Source organism: Aspergillus multicolor (genome assembly GCF_047715735.1).
Source record: "Aspergillus multicolor strain CBS 133.54 unplaced genomic scaffold BDW74scaffold_8, whole genome shotgun sequence".
NCBI classification, from domain to species: Eukaryota; Fungi; Ascomycota; class Eurotiomycetes; order Eurotiales; family Aspergillaceae; genus Aspergillus; species Aspergillus multicolor.
The window spans coordinates 856,287-883,193 of record NW_027395959.1 but is presented as its reverse complement, the minus strand read 5'-3'; the positions used below and the strand labels follow the sequence as shown (position 1 = coordinate 883,193).

Genomic DNA, 26,907 nt, shown 5'->3' with positions numbered 1-26,907 from the left:
CAGTTGGCAACTTTATTGGCCTAGCTACTTAGCAGTCTTAGCAAGTTGGATTTTGTTGCGCCGCGGAGGTTGTCGGCGCACGGACCACTGCGCAACCTCGACGGGATTTTCCGTCCGGTCTCAGCAGGACTTCCATTAACAGACATCTGGACACTCTTGCGTTCGCGTCATAGCACAATGATGTTCAAGCCTTCATCGCCGTTATTCTCGGGTCTTCTCTGGTATGTTTCTTCCCGTGTATCCCCATTCCTGTCCGGATAGTGCTCAATCGATTGAACCCGCCCCGTCACGCAACCCCGTTTATCCCAAGCAACATGAACCCAGAGCTAATCCCTCGCCTTAACAGGAAGATTCCATGGCGCATCTCGCAGCCCCAGAAAGCCCGCCAGCGTAAGCGCCTCCGAGCCGTCGACAAGGTCGTCGACGTCGTCAGCGCAGCCCTCGCCCGGAATGGCCAGTCCACGAAAGCAGTCGACCGATGGTTCAAGGAGATGCCCCGGGAGGAAGAGATGCTGCCCCGCGACAAATACACACTCTTCGATAAGAAGGAGAAGACGTACCGTAAGGGTATTCACAGTGAGTTGACCCGGCATTCTGTGTTGAATCGGGACCTATCCCCCGCGGATTCTACCGCGTTGATTGCTTGCGTCGGATCTAACTGGTTTCTTTTCCGACAGAGCTACCGAAGTGGACGAGAGTCAGCCAGCGCGTTAACCCCCCCGGTTTCTAAATGGGTTCTCGGTCTGTCATTTTCGTCTTTTTCCGGGGGATTTGTTGAGACGGTACTCGGCTGCCCCCTACGTGCCTGTCTACCCATTCAGTACCGGTCATTCGCCATCGAATTAACCATCATTGTATTATACACCTCTTCCGTACCACGATACGAGCGGCTTTCAGGGACAAGCAGTCGGGTATGAAGAACAACTTGGGATCTACGGAGTTTTCGGATATGGGGAATCATTTCCTGTATGCATCATGTACCTGATATCTACGATGCTTCTTGGTAGGGCATGCTCGCCATCTCTCCCTATAGTCGGCCTGGCTAGAATGCTGCTAGCTTGAAATATGCAGTCTAGCATATCAACAATATCACTATTTAGAAGCATAACTCCAGAAATGCGTTGCCAATCACCCGATTAAGTCAAACGGGGCTACGCTTGGTCAGTATACTATGTGCTGCGCTCTATTCTTTCAAGCAAAAAATATAGAATGACATAGTCAAATGTTGGGTAAAGGCTGCGGGTTTATTTACTTTTTGAGTATATATATTTCAGCACGACTCGTCTATCGATAGCTCCCAAGACTCGTCGTGGTAGCGATCCGCATTAGACATAAGATGCTTGGTAGCTTGTCGGTAGTAACGAGTGATGCCATAAACAATCTCCTTGGCCCTTTTCCTATTTACCCGACCTTCGTATATTGCCTTGCGGATTCGATATCCGCGCCTGATTCTTTGCCAGTCGCTCAGCTTCTCTTGCCAGCCTGCTCCACCCTCGTAATACTTTTCCCCGTGCCGAGCAGAGAGACCGACTCCTTGCGGTGGTTTTCGAAGAACCCAGCTCGATGGGTCTATCTCGCCATCTGGAGGCTCATCGGCTGAGCTACCGCAGTGCTCGATTGAGTGTAAGAATGCTTTCAGCCCAGATACCTTTCTATGTCGATTCACTGCAAGTCTCCATGATTTGATCTTAGGAGGGTGTGCCAACCGACGATTTGGTGCGAGAAACCTCGGAGTGGGAGCCAATGTTGGCTTGGGATATGGGACATTGAATCGTGGATCTCCCCAGATACGTCGTTTCTTTGTATCGACGCGTGAGACTGGGTCATACACGATCCAAGTCTCTCGGTTCAACCAATGGTTCGCAAGCAGTGCGAAATGAAAAGGTCGTTGTCCCGGAGTCAATTGATCTGAGATCCAGCCGAGTTTTCTATCCAAATTCTCTATCAGCCGCACCTCCCAGTTGCTCCAGTTTTTAGGCTGCGTTGCCATATGTGGCAGCTTGCCAGCGCTTGGGTATCTCAATAGTCCCCGCTTCACCTGTTTGCCCTCGCGGTTTACCCTGGTCACTGAAGTCTTCTGGCTTGGTAGTGAGTTTTCATACCAAGTTAGGAGTGTTGGTCGATGAGACGGAGCCATATGACTTCGCAACAGGGATAAAGTGTGCCCTTCCTTCTGCATATTGATTTCGGATTTGGGCAAGGCCAAGGACGCAGGTCGTCTGATATTATGCTGTTGATCGCTGCTGCAGAGAAAAAGGTCACTGATGTCGGAAGAAGATGTCCAGTTCGGACCCTGCCGATATTGGTGTACTGGCCCGATTGTAGCACTTTCGAACGAAATACTTCCGAGAAATGCGGTCCTGGGACTCCCTGGAGGACCTATCGGCAAAGTACGAGTGCTGTATCCAAGACATTTGAGAGTTTGCAATCCCATTCGAGCAGACCACACTTGGTATTTTCGAGAGCAACAATATGCCGCACTCAAGCTCGGTGATAATTCATCAGTCCCGGTTTTCCTGGATTTGGAGATTATGCTTGACCGTGCATGTTGATATATAGGATATCGTGTCGGCTGTGAAAGACACGGCATAGAATAGCTGTGCGGGGATGACTGCGTGTGGTTTGAATATCCCAGCGGCGGACGGCTCGAGGCCCGAGAAAATGGAAGTTCTGGGGGCGATGTGAATGTCTTCCGCACATAGGGCATGGCCTGGGAGCTTGCATTTGAATGAACCCCATGCAGAGTCCCACCACGGCACATCTGCGGATATGCCGAATATCCCGATGAATGGCTACCCCCTACGCCCTTTCGTACATGTACTGTGCGCGTAGGATCTCGAATCGGGGTTGATATAGGCCGCGTCGTGTCAGGTGTTTGAAGTGCACCAGTTGCCAAAGGAGGCGAGACGGGTCCCAAGGCGACAGGGGTCATGCGGCCATAACTATGAGGATAGGAACTGCTCCACCTGCCACCATTGGTCTCAGAGCCAACGGGTATGGCTCGAGGCATTCGTGGACCTGGTCTCTTGTTGTACATGGCCGGTTCCTTTTGCCCCGCGTACTGCCAAACCCAGTCGTAGTCCGCGCTCGTTGATTTCCACGGATTTCGGCTGCGTATTCTTGCCCCAAGGTCGAGAAGGGCCCTTTTTCTGGCCTCGTGCCGTTGAGCAGGCACCCAGCCGTACCAGGTTTTGGCGTAACGGGACGAAGGGGCGTTACCCTCTCGCAAAACCCTGCCCTTGGTGAAAGAACGCAGAAATCGAGGCAGTCTCCAGAGTACAACGCTAAGGATAAAGATGCAGACAGTCCCTGCAAGGAGCTGGAGAAAAAGCTTCCAAGGAATGAACGAAGCCGGCCGAACAGGCGTAAACGGAGGAGCTATAAGCGGTTGTTGTTGAATCAGAGGCGTCGGGAGAGTTCGGTAAGGGAAAGGTGCCATCTGAGGGATGTAAAGTCACACAACAAGGCAGTCATTCTGATAATGATAGGGAGGCTGACCGCAAAGTTGTTAGTCGGTAACCTCCATTGTGTTAAAGTGTAAGTGAGATCGGGTTGACGGAAGACGTAGAGGGCAGGAGGGCCTTCCTTCCCCATTCGGACTCCGCACAGAACTCCCGGTCCTGCTTATGTCCGGGCTCTCTTGCTAACTATCCTTATTGCAACGCCCTCCATGCTTAGTGGTAGGAATGAGCCTTTCCAAGCTTTCCGGTACCAACTTACCACCACTCCACTCGAGCAGTTGATAGCAGGAGTGCAGTTCAGTACAAAGGAGGTGATCGCAATGGTGTCAAGATCCAGACTCGCTCCGCTTGACCTCCCTCTTCTACCCCCAAGGACAACGAACGATGGTCTGCATCATCTGTGTACTCTGTCGGTAAGTAGCGCCTATCTTCGACGCTCGGTGCTGATTCTCCCCTCTCAAGCCAGGCCCCAAGATTCTTCGAGAACGTGCGCTTCTTTATCCAGTTTTACCGGGTACGGGTACTTTCATACGGATTTGGGGCTTGCCTTGGCTGTCGATCGTCGTGCACATTCACATCTGCACTTATGTTCCTGGAGGGCATTGCAGTCTAGTCGATAACGAAGCGCACCAGAAGCGGTTCTGCGTCAAGATCGAGGAAGTTGAAACAGAGTTAAGCTTCGGTCTATCCCGCGATCCGATTGACGGACGAGATCCAGGTTTTGTACCCTCCGATTTGCGGAGATCACCCCGAGTGTACGGAGGAGGCCCACTTAGGGCTGATATGCCAGGTGCAACGGCCGCGAGAGCTCTCCTTGCGGAGCACCGCCGAGGATCCATCATCTAAGACGTGTTTTCCTTTGCAAGAGTGGAATGCCAATTGTCTGTTCTTTCCACTGTCTAGCCGGTCCCGCGCCAGGATCGCGGAAATCCTCGTCGCGAAATGTGCGAATGGTGCGGCCAGATACTTCACAAGCTGGAGCTCAGTGGCTACGGCTCTAGCTGCGAGCGCATGACTTGCAATCATAAGCCTTTTATCTCTGGGCACTCAGACGCCTACATTGATAATCTCTGTTGCTCTCATGACCGTCAAGCTGTGATGACGCAGCGGCACTCAAAAGAGCATAGGGTTATGAGCCACCGGTCTTGACAAAGTTCTAGCTCCGAAAGTGGCTCATCCAATCTTCAAGGTACGTATATTGCGCTGCCATACTTTATGCATTCATAACCAAAACATGGTGACTAAACTGAGTATGGCTTGATTGATTATCACTTACAACGTACTTGCGCGGGTGGCATCGATTACCTATGCATTGCATTGGAGGAGTTGGCGACTTTCTAGAGAGATAAGAATGTAGCAGTTATGGCGCCTTTAGGAAGATTTATGGAGGTGTATTGTTTGGTTAACAAGACTGGTATAGATATTGGTAACATGTAATTATGTACATAGAACATACTAGAGGAGATACTTGAGGAGATGACAAAACTGTGAATATTCTCAGAAAGTCAATAGATAGATTGTTGCAGTAACTAGGTGTGAGAATTGCAGGTGTTCCATTAGTGACCTAGAAAAGCAGCTCATTTCCCCTTCCACCTGGGTACCAGGACGTTATCAACACCTCTACTCCCCTCTTTCTTTCCAAACTCTCAACAACTCTTAGCCGCCAGCTGCCTTGATCCATTGACCAGTCTCATCGAAACCCCTTTTATTCATCAAGATGCTGCTAGGCTACCTCCTCTTTCTCTTCACCCTACTCATCTCCTTCTCCTCCGCCATCAACAGCGGCTACAAACGCAGCTGGGCGGTTCTCGAGTCGGACAACATCCAAACCGCCAGCCAGCAAGATGGCCTCCCGAGCAACAACTCAGTCGGCTATGCCCCTTCTGCTACGTACGTTGACCGGAAATGTGACTTCTCGTGCCTGCACTGACATTCATCCTCCATAGGGACCCCGCGAACTTCATCAACTACTGCAGCAGAAGAGTCCTGACGAACGGCCGATTCTCCAGACAGAGCTCATGCAATGGAATTGGTACATTAACCCCCCTTCTACTCTCCCTGCCTTCCAAACCAATACTGACCCTTTCTCTACTCAGTAATGGGCGACATCCCCTCGGACAAGAACATGGTCTCAACAATCATCACCTACCCGCTCCCCGGCCAGACCCTCCTAGCCCACAAATCCTTCCTCGTCAACTTCCGGACCTCGAACCTCGCTGCAGGATCAGTCACAAACCCTAACTCAACCCTCTACTCCGCTCCCCAGTTCCTGCAGGATGGAAACATCGTCGGCCATGTCCACGTCACCATACAATCTTTATTTGACTTTAGAAACGACCAGTTTGAGGGGTACGGGGTTCCTCCTGACCCGGCCGAATTCGTCTTCTTCAAGACCGTCTTTAATGAAGAGAATGCACAGTGCGAGTATTCGGTTACTGTGCCGGATGGTCTGCCGGTTGGCTTCTACCGGGTTTGTACGATGGCTGTGGCTAGTAACCATCAGCCTGTGGTTATGCCGGTGAGTTCTTACTTCTATACCCTCTAGCTTGTTTAAGTCATGGACGCTGACCGGTGCTGATTTGTGGGTAGATTGTCGAAAGAGGTGCGCAGGACGATTGCCAGAAGTTCCAGGTCTTGGGTCTTTTAGACTAGCTTGTCTATCAGCTTGCTTTCGACTTTTCGTAAATTGGTTTGCGAATGGCTACTTGTTCAAATTAGCAATGGCGCTAAGCCCCAGTGTTTTTCCTTTCTGCTTGTTCTTCGTCATGTCCAGAGGATTGTGACTCTATACTTTGTGCTCTAGTAGCCCAAGTATCCTGTTGATAGCAAGGAATATTACCTCATGTATGATATACTCGCCGCGTAAATTATCCAATATTCTGGCGGAGTTCAACCAAGTCGATGCCCTGTTCAGTGTCGCGAAAAGAAAACAGTCACCACGATGACCCAGAAAATACGACAAAGCCCTGGTCAATTGAATGCCTACCGCCTCGAAGTCCAAAATGGCAGTCGAGTCAGTCAGCCGGACTTAAGGGCCAGGATGGACAACTCTTGCTATACCCGTGGACCTGACCATGCTGCAATGCCTACCGAAACACCAGCAGGCCAGTAGCGCCCCTTTGTATGTTTGCTGACAACAAAGCTGAGGATCCCTCCTTCTATAGCGTACTAGTACCTATCAAAAGGCTGCATTGCCTATGCTATCCGCAGGATTCACGATTAGATTGAAAGCCCGTGGATCAGTCTATCTAATGCCACACGTACGGTATAGTACTGCAAGAGAGAAAAATTCCTGTAGCCATCAATTGCTAAGGACCACGAAACTGTCAAGAAGGAAGAAATCGCAACGAATCATCTATTCCTGGCCCTTTAGCATCCAGCAAGAACATCACGCATGGCGTGAATACCCTGGAACGAGTTTAGCGGAGGGCTGAAATTTAGTATACGCTCTGGTGAGGGGTCAATTTGCAGATATCTTGCTTCCTCAGCTACAAAGGGTCAGAGGTTTGTGTTGCGGAACCAAGCATGGTAGACCTCTATTAAGCAGCGGGATCACATCTTAGCAAGCTCATGAGCGAAGACCCGATTCCGTTTAGCGCAGTGGGTGATTTCAGGCTTTGTTTCTGGTGCACGACTGACTGCCGTCCACTTGAGTGAAGTTTGAATGTAGCAGCAAGACACGGCTGCTGCTTTAAAAGTCCCATGTTCGTCTGCACTGACCAGCTTTGTATTAAGCATGAACGTGGAAAGATTCTGCGTAGGCCGAGGGAAGTTGGCGGTTTGCGTGCCGCATCCTCAAGGTAGGCTCATTTATATTGTCCCTGTTTAGAGCCAACAGAGCACTATGCTGGGACTTGATGTAGGGATGAGACACCGGGGTTTGGACTATCTGCCTTAACCGGGTCTTTGGCTCTTATGTCCTTAGTCTCGCAGCGCCACTGTTGTATGTCGAAATGCCAAGAGAAGCGCCTTGGTTACTAATAGCAGCTGGTACTAATAGTAGCTCAACCCGAGTTCAGCGCATGCCCTGCCTCGGATCGGAATGAGGCCATATGGCTTTCACCTGCCTCTTCAGCACTTCTTCCGCGCCCGTGCTCTGGATCCTCTCCGCGTCCCACATAACATATCCCCAGCGACGAAAGGTATCGTCAATGAAACCGCCAAACAGGTTACTGTAGGTCCCTTTCCACATCAGAATCCACGCCAGTGGTGGATGTGTTCCGGTTGAATCTGGTATTCTGTCCCCCTGGAAGAGTAATGGGTCGCACCTGTTCTGCTTAAGATCCCGTATGTATAGGCCTTCGCTGAGTCGACCAAAATGGGCATCGTCGTTCATGGCGTCTCCCCATTCTTTTTCCACGAAGATGCCGCTCGGTGGGGGCCTCATATGTTCTTCGATTGTTGAGACAAGGTTTGCGCGGTTCTCGATCCTGTAGAAGATGGTATGCAGTAGAGGAAGACCGTGAGAGATCATTCCAGGGACATAGGCGTGAATATCTCTTGTTGCTATTCGGCGGCGTGAAGTGTTAGCTAGGGATCCGGAAAGAGAGTGAGAAGCTAGAATGATACTGACATGGGGCTGCTAGTTGGAATATCCCTCCACGTTGGTCCTGCACGATGTTGTTCAGGTTGTTGTGGTTGACCTCCGGGCCAATATCTTGAAAGATTTGGTGGTACTTCTCCTTGAAAAAAGTATTGATACAGCAGATTTCTTCCGCTTCCCAGGGTTCAAGCAAGGCTATGCACAAGTTCAACACTTCTAGAAGATTGAATTCTGGGGAGACCTGGCGTGGAGATTCATGACAGTGGGCACTGTAGAGGTTACAGCACAGCTGAAAGCGATACAAGGCGCGCAGTATTCGCATCTCCTCAACCTCACTCGTAGGCCTGATAATGCTGGAAGCACCTTCCTCTTTGGCGAGATTCCCAAGTGCCCATTGAGAATAGCGACGCGCAATGGGTGCAACGATAAGGAGGTGAAAGCGCAATATTCCAGTGATATCATCCTTTGTGCACAGTTCACTTAACTTGAAATGATTTGCTTCAAATTGATGGCACCTGTAAAGCTCGCGCATTGAGGTGATGGTATGGCTGGTGCGCGTCTCCCGCAAATCAACTGTGCCTGATCGATAGACCGTATATGCGTCAATGAAAATGGGGCCCAATGTTCTCACCAGCGGGTCGCGGATGAGAAGCTGGCGATCGAGCCGAAACTGCTGATAATAGACTGGAGAGGCGTGGACGAGGGCCTTTATTCCCCCTAGTGTAGCCATAGATAAGATACGACGCCGAACTTCAGGCGGCAAGCTTTCCACCGGAGCATCGATTTGAGCTCTTTCATCGCTGTTTGCCATCTCAATAACCTCTTTAGATGCTGGTAATGATGAAACAAGGTTCTCGGGCTGGTCAGAGCTTCTGCGGGCTGGCTCTGGCTGTGGTTGGTGAGTTTGTCTGAGTTGGTGATTGGATGCTCATTCACATTTGTGCAACTGGCCGCTCCGCCATCCACCAAAAGGCCAGAAAATGGAGGGGCTGAAAAGCAACGGCTTCGGTCGGTCAGCTAATGTGGGAGTGTCGCCTCGGTCGCCAACTGGCGCAGAATAAGATACACTGGGTAGGAAGGGCATGTAAAAGTGATGGTGTGCTGTTGACCAGGTGGATCGCGTCAAAGTCTCCGTAAGGTGACCAATATACCTAGGTTCCTTCGTTGAGGTGATATTATGAAGAACATCCAGAGAGGGGGGGGGTCGGCCCTTTTTGAGTACTTTCGTGTGCTGTTTGCCATCTGAGTAGACTAGCACCTGGATGGGATCTAGTTCTGACAAACTGACAGGTCACATTGCGGAGTAGTAGGTACGGAGTAGATCGATAGCGCGGAAAGCTCCGCCGCGGCCGCAACATTTTTCCCTCCAATTTTTTTAAACCACGTTCGTCATCACAACCACTCCACAGCCGAACCGCATTCTGCGATCATTCGCAGCTGAACAGACTCTCCAGAGTCCTTGAAATGGGCCAAGGCTCGTCGCTGCCCGTTGGCTTGGAGCCAGATGGAAGATACCGTAGGTTACAGACTCGCACCTGACCCCTCGCGACTTCCGCTCTTCTCTACTACGGCCATTTGACATTAACAAATCTTCTCCTCAGCGGACGATTCAGATGCGCAAATCGCCCCGAAGCGCCCTAGCCCTCCCATTGCTGTCAGAAAGAGCAAATCCTCATCACAACAGGAGAAGCAGTCGACCGTGCGTCGGAAACCGAAGTCCTCTCAGAGCAGTACCACCTCTTTATCCACCCCGAGCAGTGACGAAGACCCCAACCACGTATCGCATCGCAATAGTAAGTTGACTGTTAAGCGGAAACGGAAGCCCTCCCAAAGTCGCAACAGCCCCTCAGCTGCATCCCCTGAAACCCGCCCCGGTTCAGCGAAGCGAAAAAGGTTGATCGACAGCCTGTCAAATGATAATATTCCCACTGCGAAACGCACAAACGGCTTGGGGCCCTCCAATGCGCAGAACATACCTAAGTCGCAGCATGGGGAGTCTAGTACGCATCGACCAAAAAGCCAGGCGTCCTCGGTTATAAGAAGAGACCACCAGCCGTCTCCGTCTCCCGCACTCAGCGTAGGCAGCTCACGGGCAAAGGGACGGCTCAGGCGATCAAATGGTGATAACGAGAGAGGCAAGACCGGCGCATTTGAGCGCGAGGAGGTCGAAGCGCTAGAGAACTACAAGGTTCAATACTGCAATGACCATGGCTGTTCTACAACAACTTTCGATCTTATGGTGCAGCATGGGAAAGAGGGGCCATTTCCTGGTCCCGCCGGGGTTAATAAACGGGCTTTCTGGCATAAGGTTCGCGACATCTTGCCAGATCGTGAGCGAAGATCCGTTTACAGGTTCATGAAGCGCCACTTCCAGCCATCTGGCCAGAAGGCACACGAGTGGACGGAAGCGCAGGAAGACGAGCTGGTGCAGCTTTATGAAATACATGGGCCTAAGTTTACCCTGATCGCAGAGATGCTAGGCCGCGGTTCAGATGATGTCGTCCAGAGGTGGAAAAATCGTCTTGAACACCGGGATACGATGAAAACCGGACCATGGTCGGAGGAAGAAATACGCCAACTAAAGGCTGCCTTGCGCGCCGCGTGGTCCAAGTTGAGAGAAGCTGGGTGCGATGTAGGTCAAAATATTTTCGAATGGGATGAGTCGATGATCTCATGGGGTCAAATTAGCGCCAGCTTGGGACATGTTCGGTCGCGACAACAGTGTGCAGACAAGTGGCGCAGATATAAGAATTTCGCGGTTGTGCCGACGTCTCAATCATACTCTCGGGCGACCTCTCGAGGACGCAGCGTAACTCCTGCCAAGATAACAAAGTCAAAGGGACATCATCCCGCCCCAAGTCGCAAGAGCGCCGCCTATATCTTTGACAGCAGTGATGAGTCGGAGCCCGAATCAGGGGCCCAACCCACATCCTCAAAATTATCCGACGGGCAAGATGCCGCTCTTGGTCCGCAACCATCCAAACAATCTAGCCCGAACAAGAAGAACTCTTCAAGAGAAGAAACCCGGGCTATTCAGTCCTCCGATACTGAAACTGAATCCAGCTCAGACTCCAGTTCAGATGCCGAATCAAACGTGGGCGAAAGTTCCAAGCCAGCTCTGCGCGAGGTGTATAAGCAGGAAGCCTCGGAAGATACCAGCTCTGATGAGTCTAGTGACACGTCCTCTTCTGAAGAAGAGAGCGAGAACAAGGACGAAATCCGGACTACTTCATCCACAAAGCCAGCACCAGCAGAGTCATCTAAACGGAAGCGTACGGGGAGTTCGGCAAGGAAGTCTGGCACACCTTATGGAAAACGAGTGAAGGTGAAGAAAGAGCCGAGTCCAACCCCGTCCGCGGTCGCGTCTCATGACAGCGGTATTGATAGTGATAGCGAAAGCGATGACGAGTCTACGTCCGGCGGCAAGAACGGTGCCACTGCGATCAGGAAGAGAGCCAGCAGCAGCGAGTCTGAATCAAAAACAAATTCTGACTCCGAGTCCGACAATGGTAGGAAGGTTGCGATTAAAACCTCACCTGGCGAGCAAATGGGTCAAGCACGGACCGCCATTAACCAGTCTGGATCATCAGCAGATTCTACTAGCTCAGACGACTCAGATGCTACAGACTCAAGCGATGACCCGGAAGACGAAGGAGACGTCAAAGTGTCGGCCATCGGAATGGAATCAGACAATGATTCGGAGGACGCCAAAGAGAGCAGCAGCTCAAGCAGCGATGAGTCCGACTCGGATTCTGAATCCGAGTCTAGTTCCGACTCAGAGTGAACTGGACAGTATGCGTGATGATCTGATTATTTAAGATACCATTTATGTTTGTCATTCTAGCTTCGGAGTCGAATATCCTTTTATTGTTTTGGCCTCCTTGAAGGGCTGGACAGGGCAAATTGTATATCCTCCCATTTACTGAGACGCGGTCAGGGAGTATGTTATTCTCTGCTATATATTTAAGACTTGTGGATGAATATACATACTATCTGTGTCTTATCACGCTTTTGATGTAACAATTTCCTTTACTTCAATGTAGAAGTCATTATAGAGTTCGTTCAATAATATATAGTTAGCTATCCGTTTACTCGAACACAGTCAGAATCAACATGATATTCCACCAGAATCACAAATTGTAGAGCATTTTCTTTGTTATTATAGCATCATGACTCTATTTTCATCTCCCGTAATACCCTCGTCACCAATTTCCGTTGATCAACGGGATTGAGTTTATGCTCATCAATCGTCGTGATGCACCGTCCAATCGCCACAGTCGCCCTAACAGCATCATCCTCACTGTTCGAGCAATCAACCCACACCTTCCCATTCCTCCCAACCGCAATCTCAAAGCCCCCGGCTTTCTCCAGCTTCTTGCCCAGCTCATCCAACACAACCAAACCCGCAACACCCTCCTGCTGCTCTGACGAAGACGAGCTCGCCCGAATCAACCTCGCCGCCATCCCTGTCGAAATATCAAACACCATGCCCCCATTCAACGGCCCCAACCCACCAGGCTCAGCCTTCCCAGTCGCAGGGTTCACGCACGTGAGTTCGATTTCGGCGCCGGGCCCTAATCCCGTTGAGAGGACGCGCGCGTAGACCAGATCCCCGCCTTTCAGTTGCGGCCGTGTTTTCTTCGTCGCACCTTCGAAGGATAGTTGTCCGAGGAGGGCGTGCGGGGACTGTGGGGTGATCATGCAGTGGAAGTAGTCCGCGCTTGAGTGGTGCACTTGCGCGATAATCAGGTCATTTGAGGTCGGAACATAGCGGCGGTTTGAGGTTGAGAGGATTGATACCGCGTTGCGCTTGTTGTCTGTAGAGAGGATTCCGGCCTGTGTGGCTGTCAAGATGTGTTTTGAGGGCTTGGTCGCTGGCGGTTGTGAGAGGAGGCGTAGGCCTGGGCCTAGTCGTAGCGGCGCGGAGCTGTTGGGGAGGTAGTCTGATGGCACTTCATCGCCTGGGAGGAGTATTAATGGCGACGACATGGTTATTTGTGCAATCCGTGAAGAGTGCTTCAATTGAGCGACAAAGTTGAATAACGGAGGGTAGGTCTTTAAGAGAATGATGCTTATCGGAAGTCACGTGACTAAAGGAGATATACGGGAAAACATGTGAAACCCGTATGGATTTGCAATTTGCGGACATTAGAATTACAGTTTATCTTGGCTAAGGGACTAGACAGAGATTGACTGCCTTGTATACGATCGGTAGAGAAGCAAAGCCGTAATTCAAGAAAATCTGTGCCTGGCACCGCCACAGCTGCTGGCTATCGATAAGCACCAGCCACAGAGACTGTCGCCGCCAAACCAAAAACTTTTTTTCCGCCTAAAGATTGGCTTGATTTTGGCTAGAGACTCGTCCTTGTTCTTCCCCCTCCACTCTTCCTCCTCCATAATCCTTACTTTCTACACCCTTTTCACCCTCCATATACTTCAAGATGAGCGACGAGACAAACGGCGCCGGTGAGCGATTCGCCATCGGTATCTCCTTCGGCAACTCCTCCAGCTCCATTGCCCGTATCAACCCTGTATGTAGTTCCGCTATCCTGGCGCTTTAAGTAGCCATTGAGAACGAATTTTCTAATATGATTTGATGTATAGGAAGGCAAGGCTGAAGTTATCGCCAACGAGGAAGGAGGTTTGTTCATCCCATCTTGCATATATCCGCGGCTTTGCTGCATTGTCGAAGATGACCAAAATTGACTATTGTCTAGACCGTCAGATTCCTTCTATTCTCTCATACATCGGTGGAGAGCAATACCACGGTACCCAGGCGAAGGCCCAGCTCATCCGCAACTCCGAGAACACTGTTGCATACTTCAGAGATTACCTTGGCAAGGAGTAAGCGGAGCCCCGGAATTGTTTCCATTGCGAATGCACCTGCTAAAGGATCGTTACAGCTTCAAGTCAATAGACCCCACCCCCTGCCACAACTCCGCCCACCCCATCCAGACCGACTCGACTGTGGCTTTCTCCATCCGCGACACCGAGAGCGAGACCCCCAACACTGTCACTGTTTCCGAGATCACCACCCGTCACCTTCTCCGTCTGAAGCAGTCCGCTTCCGACTACCTTGGTAAGGATGTCAACGCCGCTGTTATCACCGTCCCTACCGACTTCAACGATGCTCAGCGCGAGGCCCTGACCGCCGCCGCTAAAGCTGCCGGTCTTGATGTCCTGCAACTCATCCACGAGCCCGTCGCTGCTGCTCTCGCCTACGACGCTAGGCCCGAGGCCACTGTCGCCGATAAACTGATTGTTGTCGCCGACCTTGGTGGTACCCGATCCGACGCTGCCGTCATCGCTTCCCGCGGAGGAATGTACACTATTCTCGCTACTGCTCACGACTACGAGCTGGGCGGTTCTTCTCTGGACCAGATCGTCATTGATCACTTCGCTAAGGAGTTCATCAAAAAGCACAAGACCGACCCCCGCGAGAACGCCCGTGGTCTTGCTAAGTTGAAGATGGAGGGTGAGGCCACAAGAAAGGCTCTGAGCTTGGGTACCAACGCCACCCTCAGCATTGAGTCTCTCGCCGACGGAATCGACTACGGCAGCACCATCAACCGCACTCGTTACGAGCTCCTCTCCAACAAGGTGTTCGCCCAGTTCACCGGTCTGATCGAGCAGGTCATAAAGAAGGCCGAGCTTGATGTTCTTGACATCGACGAGGTTATCTTCTCCGGTGGTGTCTCCCACACCCCCAAGATCGCTCAGATTGCCCGCAGCATCTTCCCCGAGAAGACCCAGATCCTCGCCCCTTCCACCCTGACCTCCGCCATCAACCCCTCTGAGCTGTCCGCCCGTGGTGCCGCCATCCAGGCCTCTTTGATCCAGGAGTTTGAGACCGAGGATATTGAGCAGTCCATCCACCCCATGGTTACCGCCACTCCCCACCTCAACAAGGCCATTGGTGTTGAGTTCACTTCCGGCGATGCCGTCGAGTTCCTGCCCCTCCTCAACACTCAGACCGCTCTCCCCGCCCGCCGTGTCGCCCAGTACAACGTCCCCGCCGAGGGAGGCGACGTCTATATTCGCGTCTGCGAAGGCTCCCGCGAGATCAAGGTCACCAAACCCGAGCCCAAGCCCAAGGAGGAGAAGACCAAGACTGAGGACGACGACGATGATTCTGACTTTGACTCCGACGATGAGGAGGAGGAGATCCGCGAGGTCGTCTGGAAGACCGAGCAGCCCATAGCTGAGCTCGCCGTCAAGGGCGTCAAGGCCAAGGGCAAGGTCGAGCTGATGATTCACATCAACGCCGACCTCGGTCTGCAGATCACCGCTCGGGAAGTTGGTGGCCAGAGCGCCGTCCGCGGCGCTGTTGAGTCGCCATGAATGCACCATCGCGATTAAATAGAATCTTAATGATCATTTCCTTTTCTAAATAGTTTTGATTACCTTCAGGAGCTTACATACATCGGGACGAGAGGTTCGTGCTGCTACGATGCGTGAAGTCTTTAGGTTTCGGAACTGTTCAACGCAAATGACCTGTTTGACGATGAATGTATCAACGAAGACTCTGCAAAAGTATATAGAGTATCCGACGCAAAATAGAACTCGATAGATTGGGTACTTCTTTATTCGATCTGAGCCTTGTTTGTCGTAGACCATCTGTAGTTCTAGAGTGCATTATATGGCCCCATTGTACTTAACCTCACAACCGAAATTCTGAAGGTACATCCAGCAGGGCCAGAAGTTTAAGGTATAGGCAATTAAGTATCATTATCCTATATTACAAGTACAAGTATCCTGATAAAAACATTAGAAATAACTGGTAGTAGATAATCGTAGACATGCATGACATCATGAATATCCAACACGAATCACAGATCGAGGTATTCGCGGTTGCGGTAAGCTCAACGGGTTCTAAATAGCACTGGTAAAGAGCGGAAGCACTGATAAGCACTATTATGATGGAGCGAGCGTATATGTCGATAATATTTATTCGACGGGCGAGTTCGTTGCGATGCTTATTGGGATATATAGTTGACCGGATGGTATCAGGAGGCTTGAAGACGGTCCACTTGTCGCCGGTCGGGAGTGACGTTCGGATTTCTGCATCGTGACATCCTCTGGCGTAAAGAGCATGCGATGTAGTTGACACGTGCGACTAACAGGAGTAGAATTAGGGAGCGACTTCCTTGTTACGCTCCTGACTAGCCTGTCGCGCGGAGAAGAAGCCGCGGCGGCGCTGCTTGCGGCCGCTGTATCCACGGTCCTTTCGGCCGACTGAGCCGCCCATGCAGTACATGAGACAAGCGAGGAACCAACAAGCGACCGCAGTCCACAGGAATGCGAAGGCCTTGACACCGAGGTCAGCATCCTGGCCGTTGTCGTTGAACTTGTTGCGGCCCTGGACGAAGACGGCACTGTAATTGATTAGTCTGAGTTTTACTTATGTAGTAAAGGACCTGACATACGTGATAAGACAGCTGACGATGATCTGGAAGATGAGAGCGAGCCATGCCATGAAAGCCGAGATGTAGCTTCCAATGCGGGTGCACATGGCCAGTAGACCGGTGAACAGAGAGAGAACACCGAAGAACAAGGCGATGATCTCGAAGGGCCACGAAAACCGAGAAGTCAGGAAGTAGTGGTTGGTGCTGTGAGTGAGATGTCAGCAAAAAGTCCACGAGACGACCTGACGAATCCGACTTCGTTGCTTACCCGATAAAGGCCGATGGGATGTTGACATCAGTGCCGAAGTTGCGGTCACTTGGGGGGTCGAATGGGTAGTCAGGGTGCGAGCTTCCACATTGGCTTTTGCCGTTTTCTACGGCGCAGATATTCCACCAGGTCCATCGTGACTGGGTCGGTGCTCCGGGAATATTGCTCGTATCTACCTGAAGGAAGTAGATATTGTTGAGTGGGTTGCTATTCTTGACACCGGCCAGAAAAACGAGCCACATCAGAAGAAGGGCTCCGGCAGTGAAGAAGAGGCCTAGAAAGCCCAGAACAGCTCCTGCGAAGACAGCCTGTTAGCAATCGCATCGCCAAGGATGGGTACAATGGGAGATCTACTGGAAGCCGGCATTGTGCTCTCCTTGCGTCTATAGTTGGTAAAGGATGATGTAGAGAGAAAGTTGCGATGAGTGGGGTGCAGAGAAAATTTGCGACTATCACGGCCTCAAAAGGCAGTCGAGATTGGTATGCAGGGACGGGGGCAGGAGAGGTTGTGGAAGGCTGGAAGGAATGGAATGTAAAAAAAAAATGTGGCTAGGGTATCCTATTAAAGAATCCGGAGGCTCCGGCCGCAAAGCTAGGGCCCGCAGGCTGATCGAGCGATGAATGATATAATGCTGTAAAATGCATCATTGCTACCTGAAAGCTTGACAGTGAACTTTGAAGCCAAAGACAGAAAGTGATGATCTCAACGTCATACCCGCAGTCTGCCGCTAGCCGAGTCCGGTATAGTGCCAGCCACTATGCCCGATCAGGCGCTCATCAGTCGATGTCCATGACGTTCAACTTCGGCCAGCTCGATCAGCGAAGCCAGTCACTGACGTTGCACCACCCACGACCAATTTTCCAGGCCCAGTCCATGCGCTTGGCCGATCAGCGTGGTCGTGTAGTAACCCAGTTTGCAAGGTTTTCTTTTCTGCCTGTTTGGTTCGTGGCCGATCCCTCAGAACTCAAGAAGCCACGACCAGGCCCTAAGTCTAAGTCCAGGTGCTGGGTTTGAAAGTTGACACGGAGCCCAGCCTCTACCTGTTCTGGTAAGAGGGGAATTTGCGGAGATAGTTTGCGCAGTGCGCCCCAGTTCCCCGTGGCCCGGAGAAGATGGCCACTTGGGTATACCCACCTGTTTCCCCAGAGAGTCTGGACCAAGAAGTCAATTATGCCCTGGTACGTTTGCACCGATTGCTTAGTTGGTTCTGATGCTGAACTAAAGTATAGGAAAAAGAGCTAGAATGGCTGCTGCGCTCATTGCAGGATTCCCTCGCTTCATTGAGAGAGGGTCTGCATGAATGCGCAGCATTGCTGGCGCCGAAAGAGCCTGGCTCAACATTAGTGTTGTCGTCCATGCGATCGGAGAATGTTAAGGGGTTCGTGACAAGAGTTGGAACCAAGATTGTAAAAGGGGTATGTGCCAGATGCCGCCTATCAATATAATGGAGCTCGACCCTGACTGCTATTATGCGATAGGACATACAACTTCGCCTGAGCTCTTTGAGCACCAGAGGTGCACCTACGACGCGGCTATGTCTATCACAGTCCGAAAATGCCCCTGAATTGGCACTCAGCCAATTGGTTTCCGTCAGGGATTCGGTCCGCCAATGCCTTGACATTGTAGATGTGAGCACATGGACCGGCGATCCGCTTGACGCGCGCTTCATATACAGCCAGCTTCACCTCCTTGGGGAGACCATTGCTGAAGGGCGGCAAATGCTGAAGGGTGATAGTGACATTGTGCGCGGCAAATGGTGGGAGACAAGTGCACCCGACCATGTAGGAGACGCGTTGAACGCCCATTACCATATTAGCTGACGCAGAACAGATGTTCGACCCGCCTCTACCACCTCAGCTTTCTTTCCACCTATCTATCGCAGACTCTGCACTGGTGCTCTATATCAGGACGCTTGAATCCACAACGCCGGCCCACACTCCTACTGCCTTTGCAACTGATATCTCATTGACTGGGTTCTCCATCCGCGACCGACTGTTCGGCACCCGTGGTCCTACCCATGACGAGGCAGGGGATGTATTCTCCTGGAAGGGAGACGAAGTCAAGGTCAGGGAGAAGGTTCGCGTAGAAAGCCAAGACCCGAGTCTCATGGCGGTAATGGCCAAGCTGACGGCTCTGCATCACGAGGTCGTCAAATGCAAGTCTGCTCTGAGAGCCCTCATGGGTAATGATGACGACAGTGAGTCCTGAATTCTGATTGGCCTCAAGCTATCTCCCCTTTAGCTTCAGCCTCACAAACTCTGGAATAATTGTAACCAATAATGAATGCATCATCTGAAAGCCACATTGCATATATCGCCATGATATTGTACGCAGTGCACGGGCCTTCATGTCAATAATTATGTAACAAACATAAAACTAGACAGCCAATGGGACAATCCTAGTTACACCTGCACTAGCTTGGCATTGATTTTCTCGGAGCTCTTTGAGGTGGCGGCGAACTGTTTTTCTTCCATCCAGCTTCTTGCTCATCTCTTCCGGGCAATAGAAGGATGAAAATGCTGTCGCGATCTCCTGCTCTAAGGGCTACTCGGTCCAGGCCCAACAATGTCGTCGTTACTGGAAACAGGTCGCTACATACTGGCTCGCGACAGCTCCGATACAGAGCGCCAGCTTTCACCCATTGCAAGTCAAGCGCGACTATTGCATCTAATGCAGCCCATTCCATCACATTAACACACCGCCCTGGTCGCACGACGAACAGTTATGCATCAGGTCAACTTGTAACTGGAAAACGCCACTCCTCTTCAGTCAAAGAGGAATCAGAGTCGAAAGACGAGCCGGACGATTCGCTATCCGCCCTGATTGACAAAATCAACACCACTGAGGCCGAAATTTTGGAATTACTCGATGAGCTCGACCTCACAGACGAGTATGCCGGGTCAGGTGCCCCCGCCGATGAAATTGCTGACAAGGCCTTGTACGAGCGCCCGGAGGGCCAGACAGCGGAGGAACGAGTTCAGCAGGCTAGACAACTCTTCCGCGACTCTTTACCGGACGGTTTCTTGAACGAGGAGGAAACGGTGCTATATACTCGGCTGTACGGCGAACCTATAATTCAGACGGTTGAAGAATACGAGGTGGAGGGCGAACAAGAGGAGACTGATCGGCTTTTCCGCGAAGATGGCATAGGAGGGTGGGAGGAAGTTGACTACGAGGCGGCTGAAATGGAGGATGATGGGCCGGTTGTTTACGATATGGAGTCGCCTCCAGTGCATGAAACCCCGGCTATGCAGAGGACTCGAGAAGTGGCTGAACAATTAGACGTTGAAATAATGCTCGAAGAAATGGAGGAAGAGGGCGAGGACTCCGAGCCTCGTTTCCATCCGTTGACGACGCAGGGGAAATTTGCGACAGATCCGGCCACTGTATATCCGCCTAAAGATACAGTGACAGGTCCCATTTCAATCATCCTCTCCGACCATTCTAACAAGCATATCTCCGAGGCCGCCTACAAAGCATTCGGCGGCAAGCTTCTCCCTCAATCCACGCGGACCGCGCCTGCACACGCTCATGAGCCACAACAGGCCGTCGGCCTAACCGCGACTCAGCGCTTTATGTCGGAGATGGAAGCCAATGCCTACATGGCAGTTTTATACCCGGGGTTGTATGCCTCGACCTTGAGTGTGTTGGCTGAAATTCGAAAGCGCCTGGGCTCGAACTGGCTAAGACCGTTGATATCACGAGAGGGCGGACCGAGTATTCTCGATGCCGGCGCTGCTGGTGCCGGTGTTTTGGCGTGGAGAGACGTCCTCCGGGCCGAATACGAGCTCATGGTCCCGGATCATCCCAAGTCGAACCCAATTCCTATGGGCAAATCCACCGTTATTACAGGATCCGATCCCCTTCGTCTACGTGCTAGTGCAATGTTGGAGAACACTACCTTTCTCCCTCGACTTCCTGATTACCTTCATACGCGGGACAGCCCGACTGTTCATGACAAACGCCCTCCGAAGCGAAAGCAGTTTGACGTCATCATTGCTCCTCACGCATTAATGGACCTAACCGAAGACTATGAACGCAAAGAATATGTGGAGAATCTATGGCAAATGCTGAATCCAAACGGAGGCGTCCTAGTTCTCATGGAAAAGGGACATCAAAAGGGGTTCGAAGCAGTCGCCGGAGCTCGCGAGATGCTGCTGAAGCGCTACATCTCTAGCCCCGGCTCAACAGAGTACGACGCACCCCTAGAGTCAGCCGGCGAGGCATCCAAAGTCCAGAAAGAATCTGGCATGATTATCGCCCCCTGTACCAACCACGAGAAATGCCCTATGTACCTCGTCGACGGCCACACCAAGGGCCGCAAAGACTTCTGCCACTTCGAACAACGCTACATCCGCCCCACCTTCCACCAGCGCATCATCGGTGCCAAGGACCGCAACCACGAGGACCTGAAGTTCAGCTACGTCGCTGTTCAACGAGGCGTTGACCTCCGGCAGACAGAGGAAGTCGTCCAGGGCTCCACCGCCACGGACGCCGCCTTTGAAGGCTACGAGCACCTCAACGAGGCAGGCGAGGTAGCCGAAGCCGAAGAGGTCGCACGCACTGAAGAGGAAACACCCGAGCCTGTCTCTCCACCGCCAGACACAAAGTTCCACACCCTCTCTCTTCCACGACTCGTATACACTCCTATGAAACGCCGAGGTCACGTTATCTTCGATGTGTGCACACCCGCCGGTCAAATCGAACGATGGACCGTACCCCGGTCGTACAGTCGCCAGGCTTTCAAGGACGCTCGTAAGGCTAGATGGGGAGATTTGTGGGCTCTTGGGGCGAAAACTCGGATTCCGCGGAACCTGAAGCTAGGCGAGAAGCACGGTGAATCGAAGAAAGAACGGTTGGCGCGACGTGCTGCCGAGAAGAGTCAAATAGAGGATGAAGATGAAGTCGACGTGGAAGGCGAGATGGACGACGAGATTGAGCGTCTTCAAAGGAAATTGCCTCCTACTCTAGTGCCCCCGTCGCGGAAGAAGGGAGAGAAGAAGGTTCCCAGCTGGAAGAAACAGCTCGAGAACAAGAAGTTTAGGAAGGCTTCTAGGAAGCTTGCGCGGGAGGCTTTATAGTAATGGCCCTTGATTGCATTCTGGGAACTTTGGGAATAACGGGAAGGAATACGGGCGTCTTCGGCGCTATCTGTCCGGGCTGGAAGCACGGTCTGTTTGATTCTGTATAGTAGGCAGAAAGCCATTGTAACATAGATGAAAACTTCATGGGCATCTTGGTGTTCTGGAAGTTCTAGGTATTTGACGAGCAAATCCACTCAACATACCATCCAACTTTCTAGGAGTCACCTGTACGATTCTTCATGGTACATGATAGCATCCATGCTTCCTGGAACAAAGCCCACCACGGCCACGAATTCAGTACGTGGCCCACAGAATTTGGCGTGCGAGTGCCTTGGGCCACGCCGTCAGAATAGTTGGTGTCTATAGCCATACCGGCAGCTCAAACATGCTCCGCTGCCGTTGGGTCGCAAGCCTTGACCATACTCGATGGCGGGGTGTGAGAATGGAGATAGGAGTCTGACCGCTCTAGCACTAACTGCTACCTGGTAGCGGCGCGACGAAGTCGGGCTAAAGAATTCGACAATTGGCCTAGTTCATATGGGCATCGAAGGGAGCCCGTCCAACAAGTCTAACGGGTTCACTCTCAACAGAGACGGTACCAGCGTCTCAACTGATCAGCGACAGCAGCTCACTCAATGAAAAGCCATGCTCTTCCTCAACTGGCGCTCCCTCTGCGTACTCTGCAGCTCCAGCCGCTCAACCGCATACTTCAGGCGCTCTTTCTTCTGAACCAATCTTCTCAACTCGAGCGCCTTGGCCGCGGAACCAGCCTGTTTTCCACTGGGTGTGCTCCTCTGTGGGCGCGCCGCGTGCTGCCGGCTTGCAGATGCAGAGTTGAGGCGCCCCTCTTGCAGCTCGCATTTTGCACGCAGACCTTCCTCGCGACGGGCGAGCTTTTCGACGTGGTTTGTGGCCAGCGAGAGCAGGTGTGCGATGCTAGGTGTGATTTCGTCGGTTAGCGCCTTTTGCGCTTCGCGGATGGTGGGTTCGGGGAGGAGTTCGAAATGCTGGTATAAGATCAGCTTGTAATGCTTTTAGAGAAGTGTTGCCGTAGACTTACTCGTGTTGTTTGAAGGACCTTGGACATCCGGGGGAAGTCGCTGACGCCGGAGTCGAGGATTGCGATGGAGTCGTCAACTAGGCCGAGGGAGGAGTGGAGGGAAGCCACAGAGTCGCTGAGCGAGGCTGCCATTTTAAGTCGGGTTCGTAGCGAGTATTGAATGACACTACAGAGAAAATATGTTGGTGAGACTGCTGGTGTACTTTGTCCAATTTGATTGTTTACATGAGGGGACGTTATCGGCGATAAGTAAAAGCGGCGGTGGCCCAGTGCCAAAAGCGGCTAGCCGTCGGGCTTCCGGACAAACCTCGTTGCTGCCGCTCCTGCTTGTCGCACCCTTTCCCGGAACATCAACCGCATCAGCTCCATTCAACAGCATCACATCTCGCTGTACGAACCGCTACAATGGCCAACCTCCTCCCCAAGAAGTTCCCCACCCCAGTCAGTATGTTACTCCTTGCCCTTGACGCCGCGCGGTCGGCAGGTAGCTGCGAACGGCACTGATTTACTCTCTATCTAGTCGGGCCCCTCGGACCTTTCTTCGCTGCCGGTACGTGCCATACTCTCGTCGAATGAATCAATATACTTGGGAAGGAACCTTTGGAGCGGCTTACCTCGGGCCAGGATTGCGGGAACTGGCGGTTCTTCATTGGGATGCGTGCTAATTTCACGGCTAGGTCTGGTCATCCTCTACGGCATCAACTCGGCTCAGAACGCCATGTCCAACAGTGAGTCGCCAATGTTCCAATGCTAAATCAATCTCCGAATATGAGGGGAATCTCCGCTCGTTTTCTGGCTAGCCGATATAGTTGCTAACTCACCTGGTTCCAGCCGCCGAGTACAAGAACGACCCCCGCAACCGCCAGGCTGCTAAGCACTAAGTGCCGGAATTTTGATTGAGTTGGAATGGCAGGAGGATGGTCGGTTGATCGTTGATGTGCCGCCGTCGCCGTGGTCTTGCGGGCAATTCCCTGTACAGACATATAGACGTTATCCGTCAGATACCTTGACGAATTGACAAGTTGTACCACTATCGCGGCAACCGTTCCACCTGCAGTGCAAGCGCCTAACTGAAGATCACCACATACTTTTTCCAGTGTTCCCGGTCAATGGAGCTCCTGGAGTACCGGCATCAGACGTGACTCTTTCCAGCTATCTTCCTAGCCAGATGTTACACCTCTGCGGATAACGTAGCACCTGGGAGCTATCTCAAAGCCTTGCAATAGCTTATCAAAAGGCTCGCATTGTAGACCTAATCCATAAGCGATTCTTCGGTGCGGACTTGCTTTCCAGCCAGGCTCGGAGGGTCTATTTTATAGGCAATCACCCCAATTTCCTACACGCCTTGCAAATAGTAAGCCTTCACAGATCGTCTTCCTAGTCAAGAAGGACTATCTACTCGAGATCAAGTCTATCAAAAACTTTGCTATAGAACGAAGTATTCGCGCTAGTCCCAATGTGGACGCATCACCCCGTGACTCGGGTGTCGGGAGTCTTGCGCTCCTCCGAAACCACCATACGAAAGTCGAGCGAACTCCGAACGAACAATCTCAACATCCTCGTCAAGCTAGCCAACATGTCACAGTTCCGCGCCAAGAAGCTCGACCTCGCGGGCTTTATCAACATCCGTGTCATCCGCGACCACACCAAGCGCAAGGTTTTTGAGCAGTATGAGCCTGACCGGTGCGGCGACCCCGACTATCCTCCCTTGCGACCTGCTGAAGTCTTTACCCTAGGGATTCAATTGCTAATATTTGATTCGACTATAGACAAGCCCTCCGCTACATTATCCGCAACACGTCCCTCCCCCAGCGTATGCGCGCTCAGGCGCAGCTCCAGCTCTCCCAGATGCACGCCTACACCCGCCCCACGCAGATTAAGAACCGCTGTGTGGCGGGAGGTGTAGCCAGGAGTGTTATCCGGGACTTCAGAATTGGACGGGTAAGCAAGCTACCAAAGTCCTGCCACAGCAAGGCACTAACCATGCGTCCTAGTACCAATTCCGTCAACAGGCTCTCGCGGGTGAACTGCCGGGCGTCAGGAAGGCTAGTTGGTAGATGTGCTATATCGATGGGTTACATAAAAATGGTCTGGCGAGTTGGCTTGGTTCGGTTCAGGTTCGCTTGCGCAATTGGCGTTTGTTCTACATACCTACATACTGTGTTGTATTCGAGGATGATTGTACGATAAGTTGCTTGAATTAGATGGGTTTATACACTTTCTTTTCTGCTGATGCTGCTATTCGCCCTCTCACTTCTCTAACAAGGACTGGGCGGCCGAAATTGTGGAAGTGACTTTGATTGTCCATGATACCTTCACTCAATGACTGAATTTGTAAAGTGAGGCAATTGTTGATTGGGGTCGCTGGTGAAGCAAACGGAGGCTGCAGATAGCCTTTTCTCCCCCGTTTAAGTCCCTTTCCCTCTGTTTACCCTTTAAGATTCCTTCAAGCTTCCACTCTCTCCTCTCTCAATTGTTTCCCCTGTCGAAACACCAGCCATCACTCAACATTGCTGGTTCAGCTCATCGATCCTACGTTTACCTCTCCCCAACGCCCATTGGAGCATCAGACTCGCCATGTTCGTCTACCGCAAGCAGGATCTCCCTGCGGATCCAGTGTTCCCAGCGGACCTGGATAAGTTGGGGTGCGTTATCTTGGTCTTTGCACCCAGCTCAACCACAGAGGAAACTAACTTGTAGTCTCTAGCTACTTCATCAACGACAAAGACCAGATCCGCAAGATCTCAGATCCGACCCAGGATTTCCAGTTCAAGATCAACAAGAATGACCGCTGGAATGAAGTGCAGCGTGATGCTATGAACGGTGCGTGGGTACCTGCTTATATACCAACACTACCTATTCTCCTCAAACACCACCCATAAACGCTACCGTCCCAACCCATAGTCATACCCCCAAAGCCTACTGACATCAAACCAGAATGCGTCCGCGAGATCGTCTACACCCGCCTCCGCAACCTAGGCCTAATAACCCTCTGTCTCCCTCTAACCTCCGGGCCCAAGAAGCCACACGTGCCGATCCTAGTCTCGCGCAACCTCGCCTCAGCATCCCGCATAATCCTCATCTTCGGCGAGCCCGTGCAAGACCTCGGAGTATGGGCGTACCGCTACGTCGGCGCAGAGAACATCAACGCGGGTTCGGCAGTGGACTTCGTCAAGACTGTTTTGTATGAGTCCACCACGAGCAAGGGCTCAGGCTCAAAGAAAGGAGACACCGCCGTCGTCCTCGCGAACACAGGCCAGCTCATCTGGCACTGTGGGCTTGGCAAGGCAATGACCATCCACACGTGGCTGGCGCAGCCTCGTGCGTCGGCTGTGGAACCCCCGCTTGCTGAGAGCAGACGGAATAAGATCCCCGGGAACGGCAACTGGCAGGAACATGTTGACTCGGTGTTTGAGGGGATTTTTGCAGCGCGGGGAAGGCTTGTTAGGCGGGATGCGAAGATCGATGTCATCGGTGTTTCGGAGGGCGGGTTGGGGGCTGTGAGGTATCTTGCGAGGAATTGTATGTACACTACCCTCTTTGTCTGATCCCGTCGACTGACTGTTTACCCAGGGCCAGACTGGCGACACAACATCTCAGCTATCGCGCTCGCAAACCCACTGCATACGAAGTCGCTAGACCTGACCGAGATTCAGCCCACATCCACGACCAGCAATGAGGCATCAACTACAACCACCGACCCAACCCCCTTCGCCTCCTTCATATCCTCGCGCTGCCGCGCCTACGTCCTCTCGCCCGAACCGCTCGGCTTCCCAGTCTCGATAACCGAAACGCAGGAGCTCGACCGCGGCTGCAACTGCTTCTCCGGCGGGGAGGCGCTGAATGCAGAGTGTATTCTGCCGAGTTCGTGGAGACATATGCTAGACTGGCTTGGGAAGGCGTTTGAGGATCCGGGGCTTTGTGAGGCGCTGCTTGTTGTTGGGGGTGTGGAGGGGGTTGGAGAAGTTGGTAATGTTTTTGAGAATGAGGAGGGCGAGGATGCAGCTGCGGATGAGGGTGAGGGTGTGAATGCGGATGGAAATGAGAATGCGGTTTGATAGATTGCATGGAGTTGTAATGGAGGT

General features: G+C 52.1%; 13 protein-coding genes across 13 annotated transcripts; 8 read left to right on the top strand and 5 right to left on the bottom strand.

The window, feature by feature from the left end:
• Positions 1-36: 36 nt before the first annotated feature.
• On the top strand, positions 37-1,364 carry BDW74DRAFT_150989 (mitochondrial ribosomal protein L31-domain-containing protein; the record flags this gene model as incomplete). The annotated part of the gene is made up of 3 exons (XM_073724113.1): positions 37-221; positions 347-576; positions 678-1,364. Coding segments are annotated over 3 exons (435 nt in total), but the record flags the coding sequence as incomplete, so codon positions are not given.
• BDW74DRAFT_190188 (uncharacterized protein) lies at positions 1,189-3,439 on the bottom strand (the record flags this gene model as incomplete). The annotated part of the gene is made up of 3 exons (XM_073732126.1): positions 1,189-3,238; positions 3,281-3,331; positions 3,362-3,439. 3 exons carry the CDS (start codon positions 3,437-3,439, stop codon positions 1,271-1,273), a joined length of 2,097 nt encoding a protein of 698 aa, XP_073585431.1. The 3' UTR covers positions 1,189-1,270.
• A 1,739-nt stretch (positions 3,440-5,178) lies between these two features.
• Positions 5,179-6,113, top strand: BDW74DRAFT_177014 (uncharacterized protein; the record flags this gene model as incomplete). Its single annotated transcript, XM_073728780.1, has 4 exons — positions 5,179-5,351; positions 5,408-5,493; positions 5,558-5,979; positions 6,051-6,113. The coding sequence occupies 4 exons, from the start codon at positions 5,179-5,181 to the stop codon at positions 6,111-6,113; spliced, it is 744 nt and encodes a 247-aa protein (XP_073585430.1).
• A 1,269-nt stretch (positions 6,114-7,382) lies between these two features.
• On the bottom strand, positions 7,383-8,815 carry BDW74DRAFT_177013 (uncharacterized protein; the record flags this gene model as incomplete). Its single annotated transcript, XM_073728779.1, has 3 exons — positions 7,383-7,454; positions 7,525-7,967; positions 8,035-8,815. The coding sequence occupies 3 exons, from the start codon at positions 8,813-8,815 to the stop codon at positions 7,383-7,385; spliced, it is 1,296 nt and encodes a 431-aa protein (XP_073585429.1).
• A 597-nt stretch (positions 8,816-9,412) lies between these two features.
• BDW74DRAFT_150987 (MYB DNA-binding domain protein) lies at positions 9,413-11,991 on the top strand. The gene is made up of 2 exons (XM_073724112.1): positions 9,413-9,520; positions 9,606-11,991. Exons 1-2 carry the CDS (start codon positions 9,469-9,471, stop codon positions 11,786-11,788), a joined length of 2,235 nt encoding a protein of 744 aa, XP_073585428.1. The 5' UTR covers positions 9,413-9,468; the 3' UTR covers positions 11,789-11,991.
• Positions 11,992-12,053: 62 nt separating this feature from the next.
• On the bottom strand, positions 12,054-13,162 carry BDW74DRAFT_150986 (exosome non-catalytic core subunit RRP40). Its single transcript, XM_073724111.1, has one exon. The coding sequence runs from the start codon at positions 12,991-12,993 to the stop codon at positions 12,172-12,174; it is 822 nt and encodes a 273-aa protein (XP_073585427.1). The 5' UTR covers positions 12,994-13,162; the 3' UTR covers positions 12,054-12,171.
• A 94-nt stretch (positions 13,163-13,256) lies between these two features.
• Positions 13,257-15,705, top strand: BDW74DRAFT_136683 (ribosome-associated complex protein SSZ1). Its single transcript, XM_073722417.1, has 4 exons — positions 13,257-13,535; positions 13,609-13,645; positions 13,722-13,848; positions 13,908-15,705. The coding sequence occupies exons 1-4, from the start codon at positions 13,446-13,448 to the stop codon at positions 15,343-15,345; spliced, it is 1,692 nt and encodes a 563-aa protein (XP_073585426.1). The 5' UTR covers positions 13,257-13,445; the 3' UTR covers positions 15,346-15,705.
• Position 15,706: 1 nt separating this feature from the next.
• Positions 15,707-17,338, bottom strand: BDW74DRAFT_150983 (SUR7/PalI family protein). The gene is made up of 4 exons (XM_073724110.1): positions 17,032-17,338; positions 16,678-16,972; positions 16,431-16,613; positions 15,707-16,379 (listed from the first exon to the last, which is right to left on the bottom strand). The coding sequence occupies exons 1-4, from the start codon at positions 17,042-17,044 to the stop codon at positions 16,136-16,138; spliced, it is 735 nt and encodes a 244-aa protein (XP_073585425.1). The 5' UTR covers positions 17,045-17,338; the 3' UTR covers positions 15,707-16,135.
• Positions 17,339-17,790: 452 nt separating this feature from the next.
• On the top strand, positions 17,791-21,759 carry BDW74DRAFT_167256 (tRNA methyltransferase RSM22; the record flags this gene model as incomplete). The annotated part of the gene is made up of 6 exons (XM_073726671.1): positions 17,791-17,856; positions 17,908-18,093; positions 18,157-18,459; positions 18,509-18,790; positions 19,456-19,719; positions 19,759-21,759. 6 exons carry the CDS (start codon positions 17,791-17,793, stop codon positions 21,757-21,759), a joined length of 3,102 nt encoding a protein of 1,033 aa, XP_073585424.1.
• Positions 21,760-22,263: 504 nt separating this feature from the next.
• BDW74DRAFT_136652 (DASH complex subunit SPC19) lies at positions 22,264-22,999 on the bottom strand. The gene is made up of 2 exons (XM_073722416.1): positions 22,823-22,999; positions 22,264-22,769 (listed from the first exon to the last, which is right to left on the bottom strand). The coding sequence occupies exons 1-2, from the start codon at positions 22,952-22,954 to the stop codon at positions 22,395-22,397; spliced, it is 507 nt and encodes a 168-aa protein (XP_073585423.1). The 5' UTR covers positions 22,955-22,999; the 3' UTR covers positions 22,264-22,394.
• Positions 23,000-23,166: 167 nt separating this feature from the next.
• Positions 23,167-24,364, top strand: BDW74DRAFT_150975 (F1F0 ATP synthase subunit i). Its single transcript, XM_073724109.1, has 4 exons — positions 23,167-23,267; positions 23,343-23,372; positions 23,500-23,550; positions 23,654-24,364. Exons 1-4 carry the CDS (start codon positions 23,228-23,230, stop codon positions 23,701-23,703), a joined length of 171 nt encoding a protein of 56 aa, XP_073585422.1. The 5' UTR covers positions 23,167-23,227; the 3' UTR covers positions 23,704-24,364.
• Positions 24,351-25,055, top strand: BDW74DRAFT_150971 (mitochondrial 37S ribosomal protein uS14m). Its single transcript, XM_073724108.1, has 3 exons — positions 24,351-24,505; positions 24,592-24,763; positions 24,817-25,055. The coding sequence occupies exons 1-3, from the start codon at positions 24,399-24,401 to the stop codon at positions 24,877-24,879; spliced, it is 342 nt and encodes a 113-aa protein (XP_073585421.1). The 5' UTR covers positions 24,351-24,398; the 3' UTR covers positions 24,880-25,055.
• A 344-nt stretch (positions 25,056-25,399) lies between these two features.
• Positions 25,400-26,880, top strand: BDW74DRAFT_177003 (uncharacterized protein; the record flags this gene model as incomplete). Its single annotated transcript, XM_073728778.1, has 4 exons — positions 25,400-25,467; positions 25,530-25,645; positions 25,760-26,344; positions 26,396-26,880. 4 exons carry the CDS (start codon positions 25,400-25,402, stop codon positions 26,878-26,880), a joined length of 1,254 nt encoding a protein of 417 aa, XP_073585420.1.
• Between the last annotated feature and the right edge of the window lie 27 nt (positions 26,881-26,907).